The sequence below is a fragment of the Oxyura jamaicensis genome, chromosome 3 (assembly GCF_011077185.1).
Source record: "Oxyura jamaicensis isolate SHBP4307 breed ruddy duck chromosome 3, BPBGC_Ojam_1.0, whole genome shotgun sequence".
NCBI lineage: Eukaryota > Metazoa > Chordata > Aves > Anseriformes > Anatidae > Oxyura > Oxyura jamaicensis.
Genome location: NC_048895.1, coordinates 41137098 through 41157085, shown reverse-complemented (window position 1 = coordinate 41157085; position 19988 = coordinate 41137098). Strand labels below are relative to the sequence as shown.

The 19988-nt window shown below is 39.6% G+C and overlaps 1 protein-coding gene across 2 annotated transcripts in view; it reads right to left on the bottom strand.

Annotated features, from left to right (window-relative positions):
* The window catches only part of PCNX2 (pecanex 2), a 155081-nt gene that overhangs the window by 38452 nt on the left and 96641 nt on the right, over nucleotides 1–19988 (bottom strand). For both annotated transcript variants that reach the window (XM_035323215.1, XM_035323214.1), the window contains exons 22-24: nucleotides 18280–18388; nucleotides 13551–13680; nucleotides 1632–1690 (exon numbers count right to left, since the gene is read on the bottom strand). In XM_035323215.1, coding sequence (XP_035179106.1) covers nucleotides 1632–1690; nucleotides 13551–13680; nucleotides 18280–18388 — 298 coding nt within the window. The remainder of the gene's footprint in view (nucleotides 1–1631; nucleotides 1691–13550; nucleotides 13681–18279; nucleotides 18389–19988) is intronic.

Sequence of the window (19988 nt, the reverse complement as noted above, 5' to 3'; positions counted from 1 at the left end):
CATAATCCAACGTGTCGTTGCTTTGTGCTTGTACTCTTTCATATAATATATATGCTTGACGTGAGAACTCATTTTTTTTTCTATAAGGCATAGTGGCTCACCTCTCATACTTTTTAAATGTAGGTGCATGAATAGATATACACATACAAAGCAACATCTTGTAGATGCATGCAGATGGGTGAGAGCGCATAGGAATACATATGTACAGGTACACATGCATATTTATGTATGTCCATATTTAAGCAGATCTAACACAGAAAAAAAGAAAGGACAAAAGGCTATAGTTTCCCCCACAGATTGCTCCTCGTTACAAGAAGAGGAGTGGGCATATTTCTACACAGATCTTCATAACCATGGCCATTACGCATCTAGCCCCAGATGTATGGATACACAGGTGTGTGTGTACATGCAGACGTACTCAGCTCTATACCTTCTGTAGTATGTTTGTCAAGAAATTCTTTTTTAAAGCACACACAAAAAGAGTACGTTGCTTGAGCTATGCTTTGAAAAACATAATTAACATACATAATTAGCATGTATAATAGAGATTATTGCTATCAGATGACTGAACGACCTCGAGAAACATCTTAACACTTTGCCTTGAAATTATACATAATGAAAAAGCATTATATATGCCTTGAACTGCTAACGCTTCTCTTTCCCTCTTGGACACCCTGGATTACACCTGAAGATGTGTATTTGTACCTGCTGTTGATCTAATGGATAAGCATAAAAAGGGAGGTTAAAAATGTGACAACAATAATTACAAGGTAAATATCTCCACAATACAAGCATCTGACAACTCAGTGGAAATATAAAATCAGCTGCAGAACATGAAAGAGGAAGAAACCCCCTTATGAAATCCTGGCCTCTCTCAGTGGGACCAGGATTTGGCACAAAATCTGGGTGTCAGATTCTCCTGGAACAGGACCCGTCCTGCCAGGTGCTGGAGAGCATCAGCTCAGGTATTAACGTGCTCTGTGTGTGCACTGACTGGTCAAAAAAATACTCTGACTCTCCAGTCTCAAAGGAATTGCCAGGTGCAGTGCAGAAGGTGTTTTGGACTGCCATGGATCAGAGCTCACTTAATGGACCATTACATAGAGGAGAAGCATCCTTACTTTTTTTTTAAAAAAAAACAAAACAAAACCAAACCAAACCAAAACAAAAAAACCTTCCTACATATTTTCTGATTTCTCCTTCTCTTCCTTTCCCACGCACTGAAAGGGCTCCTCTCCAGTGAACAGGAGATCCCTGTCAACCCAACTGCGTAGTGGTAGAGACGCTGTTATCTGTTGCTTTTTTCCAAAATGTTTTCCTGACTGCAGCTAACCTTTGAGTCTAGCTAGGATGTCTGCTGTGTGCTCCACACACATAAAAAGGCTGTTTCTAACCAAGTGATTTGCAAGCCAGCAGCTATCTAATCAGCTTCATGTAACTGAAGAGCGAATTTACTTATCAAGGCACACGACTTAAAGAGATACTCTGTTACATTTAAAATGCTCTGGTTTGTTCACACAACATTTAAACCCTTTGCATCTCTTTAACTTTTCAGCTGAAGTCCCAGTGGAGCGAATACATTGCGTTTTACAAATCAAGCAACACAAAGGACCCAAACTCCCAGGCCATACCTGCATCCTTTTCGATCTGAATTGCCAGTCTTGTGTTGGAATGGTCCGACCTTTTGGTGCTGGAAACAAAGACAAGTTGTACAGCCAGTTCTTTTTCTTTTAAACAAGATTCTCCCAAATACATGTTTTTATTTTCTTTTAAACATAAGTATACCACTATGCAATTCACACTCCTAACCTGGTCCTCAGTTTATTCCAAGTGTGCCTATACAATGGCTCTGGAAGCACACCAGCCAGGTGCCAACACAACACTGAATAGGAAGAACCCTGAATCAGTCTCTCTTCCCTTCTAAGCCTTAAGGGCAATAGCTCAACTTAAAGGTTTTTGTGAGTGGAAGTACTGCTGTGGGTGTATAACTTCTATGGAAGGAAAAAAAAAAATCAAAACACAATTAGCTTCAAATTTACCTAGACAGCAATGACAGAGTCCCTGGCCATTCTCATCTCTCAATAAGGAGTGAATTCTGAGCTTTAGTCTGTACACATGGAAACTCTGTCTCCCTTAGGAATGTCACAGTCCCTGCTCAGGGTTTTCACTATACCAGTGGAACATAAAACACATAGGAGAAATGGTCACAGAATGGAGGGCAACTGTAAGGTAGATTGGATTGAGCTTTTATTCCTACCTGAAACAAAACATATTTACAAAGTCTGAAGATAAGGAACAAGTGAATCACTGCCGATGTCCCTAATGTCAGAAAGTCTCTTCATCCAGCTTCTGCAGCCCACCCACCCTGTTCCCAAGAGCTCTGGAAAACTCAATGACAGGAAAAACTACACACATGCTTTCGTGTAGTAGAGAGAAGAGGAAGAGAACTGCTGTACTTCCTTCCCTACTGATTTTTGTTTTAAAAAAGCATGTTCTTAACTTTGCAAGAAATACAGTTGGTGAGAATATGAGTCTTAATTAGACTTATTTGTAATTAATATTAGTACATTATCTACATACATTAACATTTTATTTGATGTATTATTTATTTTCCTGCCTCTGGTTGGCTGAGCTTATTGTAACTGCAATTTTCATTTCCTATGCAACAGAGAACGGTAACACTGGGGGGCCTTCTGAGCAATTTGGAACATAAAGAACGATTAAATTTCAAAAAGGTTGTCAGAATCTTCTACCCTAACATACATCCACCTGCAAATGCAACATATGCAAGAGTAAGCATAAAGATTAGGTTACAGAATTTAATCAATTTTCTATTCTCAGCAGAGAAGCGTTACTGATTTCAGAACCGCGTATGTTTTAAGGTTATGAGGCTCCTTTTTAGCTTTCAGTCCCTCTGAAACCAGTGTAGCAGAGTGAAGTACAAGTCAATACTATTCGTTACTCCAAATTTCTATCAACCTGTAAAGCATTTCTGTTCTTGAAGCATACTGAGACCAATACAAATCAAGTAATGGTTCAGAAAATTCCATTCCATATAAGCAGGAATCCTTTTCCCCAGTATGCAGCTCTGGCTCCATTTCTTTCCCTTTTTTTCCTTTTAAGAGATACACATGAAACAATCAGGGAAAACTGTGAGCGCTTCAGGTCCTTCTGTGACAGATGATGCAGCCTGAATAGGAAGAAGGGAAGGAAGCAGCGCAGTTCTCACAAACCAAACCAAACCAGGCTCTGATGTGGCTTTTTCCCCCATTCCAAGCACAGTATTGATTTCTTGAGCAGGGAAAACATGGGCCTCAGGACACAAGATAAGAAAGGATTCATCATTTTGGATAGTACTAGAGAAACTCAAAGCTTTAGACTGATATTTTGAAGCATAGTTTTAAATTTTTATGAAGACCAAAGGCAATATGTAGAGTTGGTAAAGCAAAACATGAACTACTTTTGTCCTGAAATTCAGTTTACTCGAATAAATTCAGTCAGGTAATACACTTAGGTAAAAATCTTCCACAATTATTAGCAACCGAAGCTATGTTTGCACCTTCTTGAAGCCAACAGGAATTTGCATAACATTAAACTCTAAGACACTGCTCCTGACACTCCAACTGCTACACCTTTCCTCCTGGGCTTTTTACTGTCAACTAGGACCCCCTAAAGCGAACTTTTGGGACAAGTGGGTGATTTGGGCTTCCCTCCAGTGGCTTCTGGCTTGAAATCTGGCTGTTACCACTCATCCAAGGTGATAATTAGCTCAGTAATTGGATTTCTCCCTGAATTGCATTATTCCATGCAAACCAAGCGCAGGTCCTTGGGCACTTGCCCCAGAGAGCAAGTGATTGTCTTTGAACATCTTCAATTTTAAAGTCAACATCCTTCTTAGATATTTCAGGAACTGGCTCACGCTCTTTTAATCTAGCATTTATATGGACAGTGAGATAATCTACTGTCTTGTGTACCACTGTTCATGTCATTATAACTATTGCTTCCTTTGCAAAAGGATGAAGTCACTTCCTATAATTTCCTTGTCCAAAAATACTACCTCGTTTTTCAACCTGCAAAGACTGTCTTCTCCTGCTTTGCTCTCCAAAATTCCTTAGAAAGGTAAAAGAGTCCGAGGTGGATTCAGGCAGCCTGGGAACATACCGCAGATGGTGAGAATTAGGCAAACTAAGGGAAAAAAGATCACTGCAGTGCCTATTTCCAGAAGATGAAAATAAAATGGCAGCTGTACAATCTGCCTTACTGTTGTTGGATTTTGCCCCAAAACACAAAGACAAGATTTCCAGAATTCCCGCTGTGAAGGAGTGGATCTCTGCTTTGAAAGAGAACAAAACAAAGAAAAGCAGTCCCTCTGGGGGATGCAAGAGATGCGTTTCTAGGGTAGATCCAAAGTTCTTCCTCTGTCTGTGTCCAATGAATTTTAATCCATCTTTCCATGACATCTAACAGACAAGTCTAACAGGGAGGAACATTACTATGCTGCAGCCCCATGATTATTCATGGAGTCTGGAACAAATCCTCAGCATTTCCATTTGAATGTCTTATGCTGCTGGCACTATAAACGGAAGGCTTAGCATTAAAAACACAGTAGTATAGGACAACATAGCAAGGGGTGGGGGGGTGAATGAGGAAATAGCAGAATAAGCAAGCGTCCATGAATATTTGAAGGACACCAGAGGCAAAAATGATGGTACTAATTGGACGTGTGAGGACGCCCAAGTAGTTTTAAATCAATTTCATCTAAAAGGCAGAACGATTTCAGCACGATTATAACAGCAAAGGCTGCTGACAGCCCCTTCGTGCATAACCACGGCCAGGTTTTCTGGGCAGTTGCGTGGAAGACATGCCCTAGGTTTAACTCATGTTAATAAAGAAAGATCTTTCAAAAATGGAAACAATTTCTCCTTCCTGATCACTCACGCTAAATTTTATTCTTCATGCTTTCTTCTTCCCTTCCCTCCCTCCCTCCCCCAGTGTTTCATCTAGCAAAAATAAAAAGTGGCTTTGATTGCATGCTAGGAAACCGGGGGAGGGTTAAGGTGTAAAAAAGTTCCAGTTGTTAAAGACTGTCCTGCGGAAGGATCCTTTTAAAACAAGGGGACATTTTATTATCTATAATTCTTCCTGTTTCATGCTTCCTCTTTTTGCTTTCTTAAAATACATTTATAATTCATTCTGAGAGCTTCATGGTTGTAGGTTTTTTGTTTTGTTTTGTGGTCATTTTCTGAGAAACTATCAAGACTGTTTAAGACCTTAGCCCATTCTGCAGCCTGCCTTTCCTGAAAACAAGGTTTCTGTCATTCTGCACCAATAGGGATGCAAGTGAGAGATGTGCATCTGAGATCTAGAGCTGAGTGGCCAAAATGAATTAAACAGCCCACCTAAATGCTCTGACATTCAAAGGTTTAGCAGGGGAACTCACCTCTTATTTGTAAGCTAGGCCATTTAAGTATCTGTGTACTTCAAAATATTCACTAATGCTTTACCAGAACGTCACCAATATCCCTGTTTTCACCTTAGCTGTCTACCTTGCTACTTAATTTCTTTCAACCAGCCTGATGGTGCTTTATCTTTTAAAAGACATTTAGTCCTTATCTTCAGCTATTTGCTACTAAGCAATACAACGAGCTTTGTACGTGGAAGGATTGTGCCGACTCTGCTGAGGTTTCTGTGCTTGCTCTCGCCACCAGTAAGGGAGGGCTGGGACCCTGAAATGCTTGGAAGGACCACGCTTACCCCATCACTTCACTGTGCTTACCCCAGCTAGACCTCACTGTGCATGCCTCAGACATGCTTCTAATTGAAAAGCAAGTCTATTAATCACACACACAAAAACCTGCATCTGGAGCACTGCAGGTAAGAGTTATTCTTCTGCTTTTCCCATTGTGAGTCACACAGACACTGTAGGAAGGGTGCCCAGCTCTGGGTAAGGAGCACTGCAGGACTCATGCACTTGGGCTCTGCACTGGCTGCTGTGGAGGCACTGATGGGCCCACAAGGGTGAAGTGGCAAAAGCCTGAGAAACTGAAAGGGCCTGAAGAGTAAAACGGAGGTGGTGAGAAAAGTCCTGGTGAAATTTTCACCAGAAAAAGAGAGTGAGGAGTCAGACAGGAGAAAAAAAAAAAAGTGTTGGGAGCTGCTTTGGCAAGTGAGCCCAAGATATTTATTTCCTTTACTCCACACAGTCCACACAGTGAGATGCAAATTGTTTTGAACATGAAAGGAAGAAAGGAGAAAAAGGTATTTCAGAATTCATGCTTAATATTTTTTATTGCTGATAACAAAGTGCTGTTATACTGTTATACTTTTTCAGTGCACAATATTAAAATGACATACTTTTACATTTTAATTGTCACTTTTAGACTCAAGGTGACTACTTAAAATTAGGAGGTAGAAATGGAGAGATGGAAAGAATGGATGAGGAAATACAAGAACATGACAAAGATGAGGGAATGTCGTCTTCCAAGGAAAGCCTACATCAGGAATTAAGTCTAGATCATTGTGGACTTCTCAGATCATTGTGGACTTCTCCATATACGCATATCTCTCACCAAAAGATGCAGGAAGACAAAATGGAAGCTAACTGAGCCACTTGAGCGCCACTAGCCTGGGAGTGAAGCATTAATGATACCACACTGAAGAACAACAAAAATCTTACCACTACCATGGAATTGCACAAAATTCAATTTAGAATAGATATATATATATATATTTAATTCCACGAACTGTAGAGAATTTAATCTTTTACAGCAGTCATTATGGCTGTCCCTACAGCTTTTCAGACTGAAAAAATCTCAAACACATGGTTGAACTACATGGTGTTTTGAGAGCAAACACTGCTAGTCAAAGGATACATAAAGTATTCATCCAGTATTTACCTATTGCCAATTAACACAAAGCTTCAGGGACAATTGATGGTATAATTCTGGTATAAATCTTCAGGGCAATGATGGTATAATTCTGCATTTTGCATGATCTCAGAGAGAAGTGAGAGAGATTTTGCATTTTGCTCTTCTAAGCCCTCAGGCATTTTGGGTCTAGTATATACCCTTGCTTATCAGGACACAACCAGGACTTCAGCAAGCTGTAGCATGAATTATTCCCTGCTGCAATCTGTACACAACTTGCACATCACCTGTTTCAATGGCTACACTCTTGCTGAACATCTCCTCTGTGATCTCGGTCTTCCCTGTCTTTACATCTTGACAAAAGCTGATTGAGTAAGCATCTTCTTGACAGGAAGGTTTGAGTTTACTGCTCCTAACCTCAGCTTGCCCCTAAATCTTTTATTCAGTTAAATCTAAAACAGCAGACAACCTACATTGTCCAAGTGAATGGGATGAACACTTTCTGAGAACACTTATTGATATTCAGTAAATGCATTTCAACAGGTTTCCAATACTCAACATGACAGAAATTTCACGAGTTCATTTGATCTCATTAGATTTACATCATTTGGAAGCTAAGCATTAGAAGAATAGCTTATAAAAATGCAGTGCCACTGTATAACTGTACAAGCCCTTAAAACATTACTTGCTTCCTATTTCTGATTTCTGAGTCTATTCTATTCTGCCATGTCCCTGCTTTCTTTTCCAAATACCTCTCAAAGTCTTCTTCTATTGTTCTCATGTTTTTTTTTCCTCTATAGATCTGACTTTCTGATTATGAATGTCTGTTGCACTATCCTCTCTACTGCATACGTTTTGCTTCTTTGCCCATCCCTTTCCATTTATCCTGCTTGTGGTTTTGATCTCTGCTTGCGTTCCTGCATGGCCTCAGCATGCATTCTCTCTCTGATGCCTCCCTTCTGTCTTTATTCTGTCCTCTTAGAATGATTCAGTGAACTGGAGTTGTGAATGCATCTTTAACTCGGCAGGGAACTACAGAGCACTGAATCAGAATGCACTCCCAATTAATTATCACACATATGGCTCCTATTCAGTTAGCCTCAATTTGTTTTATTGACTGCCACAGGCAAAACTTGAGAAGAGGAGATGTTACCAGTTAAAGTGATACTGCCAAACAGTCAAGATACAGCTTTGAATTTTGTATAGCCTCCCTTGTGTGTAAAACTCTTGGCAACTTAGGAAACACTTATTTTAATGCCAGTTCTATTTGGCTGAAGGCTCCCATTTTTCCTCACCTGCCTTTTCCCAAATAGCTGTGACTCTAATTGTGGAGTCAAGCAGTAAGGTGAGGGCTGGTTTGGAGAGGACATGTGCATACATCTGTGCTACAGCAAGTGGCCAAAGGGGCATACACACACACAAGGACACTTGCTATGGGGGTTCAAGGCATGGAGGGGGACACTATTTCTAGTAGGACTTCTTTTAGCCTGAGGCTTTACCTAAAGCAGCACCTCAAAGCCCTGCATATCCACTGAAGGGGATTAAAGACCAAGCAAGTGCTGTAGGTACAAGTCCAGTGACAGTGCTGATGGTGTGCAATATGTAAATGCTAGGCTGAGCGTTCAAGGATCTAAATCCCTTTGCAGTTATCAGAAAGACTCAAAAAATTCCTCATGTTCTATGAACAGCATCAGGCAACCCATTCTGATTTGAAGACAACACACCAAGAATTCAAACTAAAAACTGTTAATTCATTGATCTTGTCTGTTTTGACTTATAAGTCCCGGGCACTAATGAGTGCCCATTGTGGCTTTTATCTACATGCTGAAACTTACTTATACTATTTCACTGAGTTTTAAATTATCTTAACACTCAGTAAAAGCTGGAGAAGCCCTGAGGGCAATCCAATGAGGAACTCTCTTAAGAGAGCTGTGGTCACCAAAGGGGCTAACATAAATAAAACTGAGTAATAACCGGTAACAAAGGATCTGTAACCCCAGTACTGTAAAATCTTTGAACTGGAATGCATCGCTTCTCTCTGGTCAGTTTATAAAAATAAAGAAACAGAGGCAGCCAAACACAAAAATTGGCGGAGAAAGAAAAGCAGTTTAGAAGAAACTGAAAAGATTGCAGTGAGCTGCAGAACTCCTTGGCTCAACGTGCCTTTCATGCCAGGGGCTGAAAGCATTCAGAGAAGATTGAACTCTGAGTAATGGCAACTGGCAGAGACATAGTCAAAACACAACATTTCTGAAATTATATTTAAGAAACTAAGACAAACAGTAACTCCTATACATACAGGGAGAAAAGGGTTTTCTTACGCTTAAGTCATGCTGTAATTGTTGACTTCAGAGGTTAATGTACCTTTCTTGAAAGTATTCATTATAAATCAATGTCTAAGACTACCGAACTGTAAACATCTGCTGCAGTTTTTCCTCTGTAAACATCACCACTATGGAGGTCTAACAACATGTGAGAAATCAAACAACATAATGAGAAAAGACTAAAAAAAAAAAAAAAGAAAAGAAAACCAGCCTTAAAAAGGAGAACGTGAAAGGTCTGAACATGCAGCTCCCAAGCAAGGCCCACAGACAGTTGTGGGTGAATGGCATTTTGTGTTCAGATCAGGGGTTTCAGCAGCTGTACCAGACAAGCTGGCTCACAGGGAAACCAGATGCACTAGGGTATGTTAAAAAATAAGCATTTGGAAGTGGAAGGCTTGTTATTTTATGGTAAAGAGGAAGGGAGCAGATGGGCACATTTCACAGCTTCTTTTCCCATACACGTGCATGATGTGGGGTCAGTCCCAGTTATGTCCACACTGGGAAAACTCTCCCCATTCCACCTGTAGGCTGTGCACAAGGGACAAGTGATGTCAGCTAGCTGGAAAAAAAGAAAATGGAAGCTGCACTAAATCTGAGGCAGAGCAGGTCTTCCTTGCCCTCCACCCCCAGCTATAAGAACCTTAGCAGCAGCTATTTTCCAGACCACAATGACAGAGCAACAGCATACTGATGCACTTGGAGAAAAGAAAGACTTGTTCACATATTCTCAGACACCAAGAGGCATCCGGTAATGCCATTCTGAGATAACTGGCAATTTAATCACAGCCTCTTTAGAGACACTTAACTAATTTAGTTACACCACACAGTAATTCACTAGAGACCCTTCAAAGCAAACGCAAGCTGTGCCTTACCCAAAAATAGGCACCAAACCAGATGACCAAGAAAGAACAGAGGCAGGAAGGAGCAGGGCAGAGGACAGAGAGGCGTGTAGGCACTGAAATCTCCTGATTGCTGGTGGCAGTGTGCTCTTTATCAGGACAAGTCACAGCTGCAGCAGAGAAGGGGCATGTGATCCAGGGATTAGACCCACTGGGGAATGAAAGGAAACTTTCTACTTGGTTCTGGCTGTTGCCATGTCCATGATACAAACCAAGATAAGAGGAAGGAAGGAGGGGGAGAGACAAAGTGTTTAAGAAAAAAAAGCAATGCAGTGGAATGAAACAACAGCATTTGAACAAACACTATGCTTTAAAGTGCCTATACATTAAATAAGATTTACTGCTGTTTCCTTTTCTCTCCCTGCCATCTATGGCCTAATAATTCTAACAGCTGTGAAAATAAAGAGTAAAGCAGGACTCTTCAAACTGGGAAGCAGAACCCAAGCTAACGACAGGACAAACCCAGTATTGCATCAAACCTGTTTTTTTGTTGTTGTTGTTTGTTTGTTTTAAAGAGAAGATTTCTCACAGTTGGACTCCCACAGGACAAGCAGCTCATGAGAGCAGGCCAGCTTTCTGAATTTACACCCCTCTCTTTTCAACAACAATGGCAGCAAAAGCTGTAAAAAATGGTTGCATGACAAGTTGTTCTTTCTTAACCGCCCCCCTTATTGCCCTTTTTTTATTTCTCCTTAAAATCACTCATCCCTTTTCCCCCAGAAAGGTCCACAGAAGTGCACACTCTAAACAAACAGCGTATGTTGACTCCGGAGAAGAACACCCATGCTCTGCACACACACCGCCAGAGCACAAATAGGCACAGTATGATTCCTGAATTTTGAAGAGCTTGCTAGGAATTTCACAGTTTGCTTACTGTCAAAATGATTTTTTTTTTTTTTCCCTTTTTAACCCACTTGAGCTCCTCCATCTCCTTGAAAAAACAAACAAGTTATTGTCTTAATTCTCCAAGACTTTCAGCTCCAGATCACATCATCTGGAGTGGCAGATGTCCCATCAGAAACCCAAGGAATTGGGTGTATGCTTCACTAGGTAACATTCACCCAGTGTTACCCAAGGGTGTTTGCTTCCTTGGGTAAAAACTGGGTGAGTGGCTGGGCCCAAAGAGCTGTGGTGAATGGAGTTAAATCCAGCTGGAGGCCAGTCACTAGTGGTGTTCCCCAGAGCTCACTATTGGTGCCAGTTCTCTTCAGTGTCTTTATCGATGAGGTCAGTGGAGGAACCAGAACAACTTCCCCCTCCAGTTCAAGTGCCTGAGCCTATTTAACTCCATTGCTCTGAGAGAAAGCATTCATGGCATCTCTTTGGATTTTTAGATATGGAAGGGTCAAGATCTAAGGCAGTAAAGCATGCTAATCTCACTTTATTCAATTATTTCAAGCATTTTGTAGGAAATTTCCCTATTCTTAATACAATATGACTCCCTGCCCCTATCTTTTTTGGTCTTTTTACTGTATCCCTTTAAACCCAGGAATTTTTCAGTCCAACTCTCACTCACTCTGCTCAGTTCTTCATTTGAGGTGCACATTGTGGAATGCCACAGGTTCAGACTAACATTTGTTTTGCTTTGATAACTATCAATCTTCTACAAAGCTGTTTAGTACATCTGAAAGATTTGGGGGGTGCAGGTTGTTGTTTTTGAGTTTTAATTGAGAAGACCATAGAAGATATACTAGAATTTCTAACAAACTTCCAAGCACAATTTTTTCAGTCTACTGTGCGCATCCACATTGAAGACAAAGTTGTAGTTACTGATTATTTTGAAAGGACAAAGAGTAGTGGTTTAAAGCATTAAAAGTGTTAGCTTTTCACACTCAGAAATGATTAGCGCCAACTTCTTTATTTCCTTTGATGGGGTCACTGACAGTCACTACTGACAAAAACCAGACCCCCTAATTTAAGTATCAAGCACTATATTTACTATATATACTTTGAATATCTTCTGTTCACATTGTCCCAAAAGCCTTAGACCACCGAAAGCAAATGAAAATGGTCCCATCTATTTCCATGTACAATAATCTACAGATACCATTCTAATCTAACTACATGGAAGAGATGTGCCTACAACCACTGAGCTTGACTCTCTAACCTGTACCTAGAAAAGAAGCCACATGCCACATTAAAATGTTCTAGCTGAAGTAAAAGGCAGCAGATGTTTGATTCTCCCACTTCCTACTTAATGTGGTTCAGGGTTTCTGTCAGAAAATATAAAGCTGTCTGGGGGATTGGCAGTAGCTTCCTGCTTTTCCAAGCCTGCCCTCAAGTTTTACTCCAATGAAATAATGAAGCTGCTGACCCAGAAAAGGATGTGTGAGGAATAATTTTGTTAAGATCTGACGCCAACGTACAAAACTTGGCTCACCCCAAAACCCTTCCACAAATCTCATCATATCCAGAAGCTTTATGTAACTTGGCTTTGTCTCAGTAGTTTCTTTATAGAGGAGTACATGTACACTCATTGACACAAGTCAAATTCAAAAAAAAAAAAAAATCTTCAAAAACTCATCAGACCAGTTCCCCTAAAAGATGGAAGAATCAATCACTAAAATTTCAAGTTCTGAATTCCCTCAAGGTGCTCAGAGGCATCAGTGGTATTGATACAAGAAGCATGATAAAAGTACAACACTGGTCTGGCCACATCCTGCTTTGGCCAATACAATTTTTACTTTGTACCTCATGTTGCTGTTCTGCAGCTGCCACAATGTACTCGGAGCCTGGTGATGTGTTACTAAGTATTTGCTCTGAAAACTCTCTCTACTTGGAAAGGACAGTTTTCCTGCCTCCACCACTCTCGTGGGATCCTATTAGATCCCAGTTACCAAGAGCTTTGAAATCCTACAGGGTAAAAGGAGCAGAAAGTCTTTATTCAATCTGTTCAATATTCTAAGTTTATGTCCTTGGGAAACCAAATGAATGACAGCTAAATTCTGACAAAGCCAACCAATTCTTATGTCAAACTCTAAGATCAGATGTAGCAAGTAATTACAATGCACACTCGTCATCACTTCTCTATGAGAGTTACCTGCCACATCCCAAGTGGTAACGTTTCATCAGGCCAGTATAAAATATATTAATGCAGCCTGACTTCGGTGCCAAAGGCTCAACAGATTTAGTCGCTAACGCTAGCTAGCAAGACAAAAAAGGCTGACAACTGGGAGTTTCACCGTGTTTTGTTTTCACAGCTTCATTACTGCATGCCTGTACAGCAAATGCAACATGACACCTCATCTGTAGCACACTGGTAATTGTTTAAATACACTTTCAGAAATAACCAAATGAGTATGAAATAGTAAAGCACCAGAATCAAGATTCAAAGGTTAACCTCTCAAGGCCTACAGCAATTTAAGGAATATCTTTGGAAAGAAAAATATCTCCACAAATGAAATTAATGAGAGCATAACCTTTAAAAATAACAAGTGTAGAAAACTCTTGAACAGTCTTACTTGTAGTTTTTCTCCCAGAACTTGATCGGTCTTGCGTATGATGCGATAAAGATGACGCTACCAAGAAATGGACTCAGCGGAGTAGAAAAGACTGAAGTGGCCAGAGTTTGGAAAAAAAGCATAGCAGAGTCTGAAAACTGCAAGTTAAGGTAACACAAATGATTTCATCATACTTTCAAAACATTGCTGAGGCAGCTCTTAACATTTTTGCCTTTTTATTATTTATTTTACCAAGAGGTGAGGGAAGGAGAGGAAATGAAGGCAGGCCGTGCCAAATTGCCAATTACCAGCACGTAATCCGTGGCTTTTCAATGCTACACAGCTGTAATGGAGGTGACATGTCTGAAGGGTATGGTATTAGCAGGGTGACTGTCTAATCTCTGCCTAAGGACAGATCCAGACTGTAGCCCTTTTCCAGCAGCCTAGCATATCTTCTACAACACAAAGTGGCTTTTGAGAAGTCTGACAGAAAGGGTTTAATTTGCACACACACACACACACAAAACCCAACTAATATTAATTTTCTTGGAAATTCTTAGTTCTGGGCATTAGTCTTGCTTCCAGTGAATCCAGCATTGCCTTCTGTGAGTTTCTGCTTATTCTAAAATTATCTAGCGTACAGAGAAATAACTATGCCTATACAATCCAACCTGCTGCCTCAAAATCATGCTCTCAGGTTAGTTTTTACTGACAATTTAATATTCCATGCTGATTGAAAGGTTAAAAAAAAAAGTGTAAAAGTGTTCTGCATTTCATACTTTTTGAAACATATACCAAATTAGAAGGTGAGGGCAGGGGAATAGAAAACATCGCCCAACCACCACAATGAATGCCTGAATCCATGGCTTACTTTAAATGTAAATTTATATTCCAGGCTGCTGGAAAGCATCTTAGAAGATAGACAAAGATATAGAAAAAAATGCATGTTAAAAGGAACATGATTTAAAAACAAAAGCACACACACACAAAAAATAGGCAAATTAAATGTTAGGGATTAACTCTTCATTAAATCATACCAGGACCATGAAATCTAGGGAAAATAATTTCCAAGTTGGCATAAGAGACCAGTTGTCCTTCCTTATGCTTCTCTTGGGAAGAAAGTACTAAATAAAAAAGCCAAGGACAAAGGAGCAATGAGCAAAGTACTGCAATTAATTGCATCTCAGACTAAAATTACTGTCAAATCACCCAATAACCACAGTCCTTTAGCGTACTCTGCTCTAATAATGTGTGTCCCACAGTCTGAGACTTTACAATAATCATCTTTACACATGTAGCATCATTTGCAGCACAACATTTCCATAAAGCAGCTCACTAGCCATGCTTTCAAAGTAATTTGCAAAATCTAGAAGCAAACATTTGCCAAGAGATATCTCTCAAATCCCTCAAACATATTAAAAGAGAGTGGTACTGAATGGTGTCTTTGTGCATTAGTGAACCTGCAAAATGAGCTGCCCTTAGAGTCTAAAGTTCAAAAAGCAACAGAGAGCACAGAGCAGGAAGCAAGTGCATCAAAAGTTAACTGTCATGTTATGCTGTAGTCATAACCACCGTTGGCTGTAAAAGATGAACAAGTATTTACAAGTGTCAGATAAGGGAAAGAAGCATTGAAGCTGAAGAGACAAAAAGAGAGTAAGGAGGACAGATAAGGACAGTAAATCAAGTTTTCCTAAGAGGGTTCTAATGCCATTTTTGATTTTAAAACTGCCACCATCATGAGTTAAGACATTTAGGACTCCCCTGTGAACTGCTTGTGTTAAAGACGTAACTAGTAGCAACATTTTTATTTTTGCTGAAAGACATAATGCTCTACTATATGCAAGTTGGAAGCCATTTCCCATTAGACTCGTGAAGAGTGGTTTTAATAAAGTGTTTCACGTATGTAAGCATATCACGGGAACAAGTAACAGCACCAGGCTGACTTACTACCTACAGCTGATGTGTACAGTAGCATACAGATGTATATACACGATGTATACAGATGTATATACATAACTGCCAAAAAGGTACGGGCATACTTTCTTGTTCTGCATCCCAAGACGGTTCTCCTGTGTGCCATCTTTGTTATGTTACAGGCTGTAGAAGCTGTTGAAGTTGTTTTGTTGAGAATAATGGATTTTCCTTTTTAAGATGGCCAGAAACAAATTTTGAGAATTAACTAAAAACTATTCAACATGAAATAAAACATTCAATTTGAAGATTAATTATTATTTAACAATTGGTTTGAATTCAAATTAGTTTTGTATTGAAAAACAGGGTTTTTAAGCTATGTGGTAAACCCAGCCCAAATCCTCCGATGCCTCTCAAACCCACATTTTTAATTGCAATTACTATGGGCCAAGACATTTGGTGACTACCAGGCACAAGATCACTTGGAGAGTGGAAGAACCAAGTTTCAAAGGGCCTCCTTTCCTGACTCTAGAGCTGTAACTCTGGAACAGCCAAAGCACAAACTTATAAACAGAATAATCTGAACTACAAGCACTTTTTTATTTTTTCCCCAAATCTCACTATTCATTTATTAGGTATTCCCTTGACTACAAACCAGACTGACTTTCTCAGTCTGCTGACAATTTAAGGGGTACAGGCACATAACCTCGTCTTACCCATTTAAACATTGGGAAGTGAAGCAGCAGATCTCTCCTCCAGCCAGAAGCCCATTCCTGTTCCTGGTGTTTCGGTTCACAGAACCACAGGATTAGGAGGGACTTTAAGGGGTCACCTAGACCACCTAGAAGCCACAGCCAAACATGTATGTCTCCTGACAGATGTTTGTCTGAATTCCTGAACGTCTCTAATGGTGAAGACACCACAACCTCCCTCAGGCAAAGCTCCAGGTGTGTTGCCCTTTGTACCCTGTACGCCCAAATTAAATGCACTAAAGTGAGAGGAACTTCTCCTATCACCGAGCTCTATGGCAAAAGCTCACTGAGGCACTTCGAAATTTAAAAATTGATGTCCTGTTTGCAGAAGTGATCTAGGCCATTAAGAGCCACAAATAATTAACGCTGCAAAGAAATGGTAGGCTTAGTGCCTCTGCAAACTGCAATACGTATTCATTAGTACCATCTGCAGGGTTATGGTAACAACAAATAAGAATACTGTGCAAAAAGGCAGAGTTATTGTTGTTGTGGGAATGGTAACTTTTGCATTTAACCAGTATCTTAATTGCAACATTGTCTTGAAAAACAGATTTGCATTTACAAAGGAGATTATAAATATAAATAATAGAAAGCTAGTCTAGATCACTTCAGTAGTAACTGTGTACATAAACTGAATCCTGCTTAGTTAACTGCTTTCCATTTTGCAAAGCTTAATTGGTACTTTTATCAAGAGTAAAGTTATCACTGCAAAAAATATATGACCAAAGGGAAACTCGTTGAAATATAATCTTAGTTTTTAGATGTTTTGCTAAATAACGTTATATGTACATTCCTGCAATTCATACCTACAACGGAGATGAAAACCATTTTTTTTTGTTGTGAAATTCCATAATAATTTGCTACAAATCACTCAAAGTGCTCTGATGGATCAAAACTTTTTAAAATGCTTTCCTCTTGTAAATAGCCAATTTAAAGCTTTCCTTTTGGGAGTTGTTCTGTCTTCACTTCTCTCTGTTCAAGACTCCCATTTATATTTCCTAACTCTAAACAAAAACATAGCTGATCAATACAGCATATAATTCCGTATATCACAGCAAAGAGCAAAAGGGAAAAAAATCACTCAAGGGGAAAAAAATACTCTGTGAGATGAAAGGGACAAAGACTTAAATGTATATATCTAATAAACAGTACTAAGAAAATTCTTCAGTAAGTCTGAACTAAAACCACCCAACTCTTTTTCTACAATTTTGGTTGGAAGGGAAGGAAGAAATTAAAAGCTAGTCTCTAAAAACGCTTTACATACCAATAAAGTTAAATTTGATCAGTTAAAGTGTGTTTTTGTTTTTTGTTTGTTTGTTTTTGTTTGTTTGTTATTTTTAATCCTCTTTTTCCCATATTACATCAAGATTCTAAGTGATTTAGACCTTAACGTGAAACATTTTTGTTCAGAAAATCTTCTCTATGACAACGGTCATAGCCCTGGAATGGGCACTGAAACAGTTTCTGAAGTATTTTAGCATTGATGAACATACTCATAAAACACAGTGGAAATGTAAAAAAGGAGAATGCTTTTCAGTCCCACCGTGAAAAACTTACACAGAAATATTAAAATCCAGCTTCTGAAATTAAACCAAAACAGAACAAAAAAACACAGCACAGTTGCAACAGGAATTAGCTCACTGACACAAATATGTATCTGAAATATTAACTGGAAGCAACTGAGGAAGTACTTAATATTTTAGAGCTCAATCAGCAATATGCCCAACACTTTACAAAACTAGCTTCTGTATACATAAAGTCCACCCAAGCTAAAGGTAGTATGTCAGCCATACCATTTCTTTCCAGACGTGTCAGAAGTCAGTGCTGTGAACTGTCAAAGTATGTGACTAGGTGAGAAGTGGGCAAGCATAAATAAAGCAGTCTGAGTCAGAATTTGGTTTCCCAGTTTCAAGTCCCATACAGTTAAAAAGTAAAGAAAGCTGTATTCCCCAGGAGGTGTTTTAAGCATTTTCACATTTTAAAATACAAGTTACCTGGAAACTTCACACCTTGTTCAAACACTGTAAATAAATGATATACATGAAGAGGAATTTGAGAATAAAGAAGAATAAATTTTTAAAGGATATGAGGTATTGCAAAGAGCTGAGCAAAAACATGGAACGACGAGCCCCACGCAATCTGCCAGGGAGCGATGTACGTCATGATGAACTGTAACTTTTGCAGTAGGTCCCACAGCTGGAAAAAAAAAAAACAAAAAACAAAACAAAAACCACATGGTGACATTTTAGGCAATGAGGTAAATTTTAACTAATAATAGCTGAAAATAACACATCTTTTAAAACTGTGCACTGGAATGAATGAGAGAGCTTATATTGCATTATCTTTCATTAGCATTACAGCCTTACTTTAGTAAGGTACAAAAATATATTCTTCATTTGAAATTCACACTTACAATTAGGTATATTCTTAATTACCATGCTGAGGTGATTACCTTTCTGCTAAAACATGTCTGTTTTCATTGGAAAAACACATTTCCTATTACTGTGAAGCAGGACAACAGGTTCTGATTTTTGCTGTATATAGCACGTTGCCAGGAAGAGACTTGAGTATTACAGAAGAGACCCCAGGAGAAAGTGGATACAGAAGAAAAAGGAAGGTCAAAGTGTGATGCATGTGGCTCTGCACATGGAACCTAGGCATATTTCTCACAAACACAAAAATTTTATTTGTTGAATCAGTAGGAGATGCTATCACTATCTGAGCATATGCTTGGCATTAACCATGAATTGTAGCTGCATTTTCAAGATCAAACCATCCTACCATAAACATGCTGCACTAACGTGATTTTTTATCGTGGCACTGGACAAATTGGAAAACACTGAATTTGTTTTTGCTTCCTGTAAAATATGCTTGGTGCTGCAACTAGCAGCTTCTGATTCAAGAATGATGTGTACTTATTTCCTGGAATACATTTTTCTTTTCTGCTAGCTCCCTTGGCATCAGGCCAGAACAGATTTTTGTCTTGCCTGCATTGGGCTATCGGATTCATATTGCAGCGCGGGTTCCTGACGCGCTGTTGGGAAAGATTTGGCCATCAATAGTCATTAGTGCTCAACACACACGCAAGTTGAGAATGAACCAGGAGTACACGCAGTATTTCATGCTCACATAGCAAATACACATTGAATTTCCCGTAATAAATCTTTTAACCGAGTTAATGAAAAATAAGACATTGCCAGTATCCCAAAAGACACCAAAGCTATGTCAATACTGGTATATTAAACACATCCAGGCAACGCACCCAAACGTGGGTATTGTGTATGTTCTTAAACTGGTAGAAAGGTCCCTAGCAAGGTTTTGGCCCAGCTCAGCCAGCACTCTTCAAGCAATTCCCAGGCATGGTTTGGAATGAAACTCCTCCGTGGCCCACATCCAGCTGGCAGCTCTGTACCTCCACCTGCACACAAGCTGGGAGAGTTGACTAGCACGGCCACAAGCTTCTCCATGACAGCTGCCTCAGCAGCACAACATGGTCCTAAGCACACTTTATTCACTACTATGTTGACAGCCAGAGAGGATGCACCTTCGCTGGTTAACTCATTTCATCTGCCTGTAAGTTTCCACCCCCAACGTAACACTCGACCATCTGTATCCACATCAGTAATGCACTTACAAGATGTTTCCCTGAGCTTCCCAGTGAATTCTGTTGTAAATAATTGCAAATGAACTGGGAGGGTGGCACAGAATGACTAATGGCATTAAAATGTTTTGGTCTTTGTGTCACCAAACGATCACACAAGCAGAGCACACTCCAGTTTTAACTGATAAACCTTCC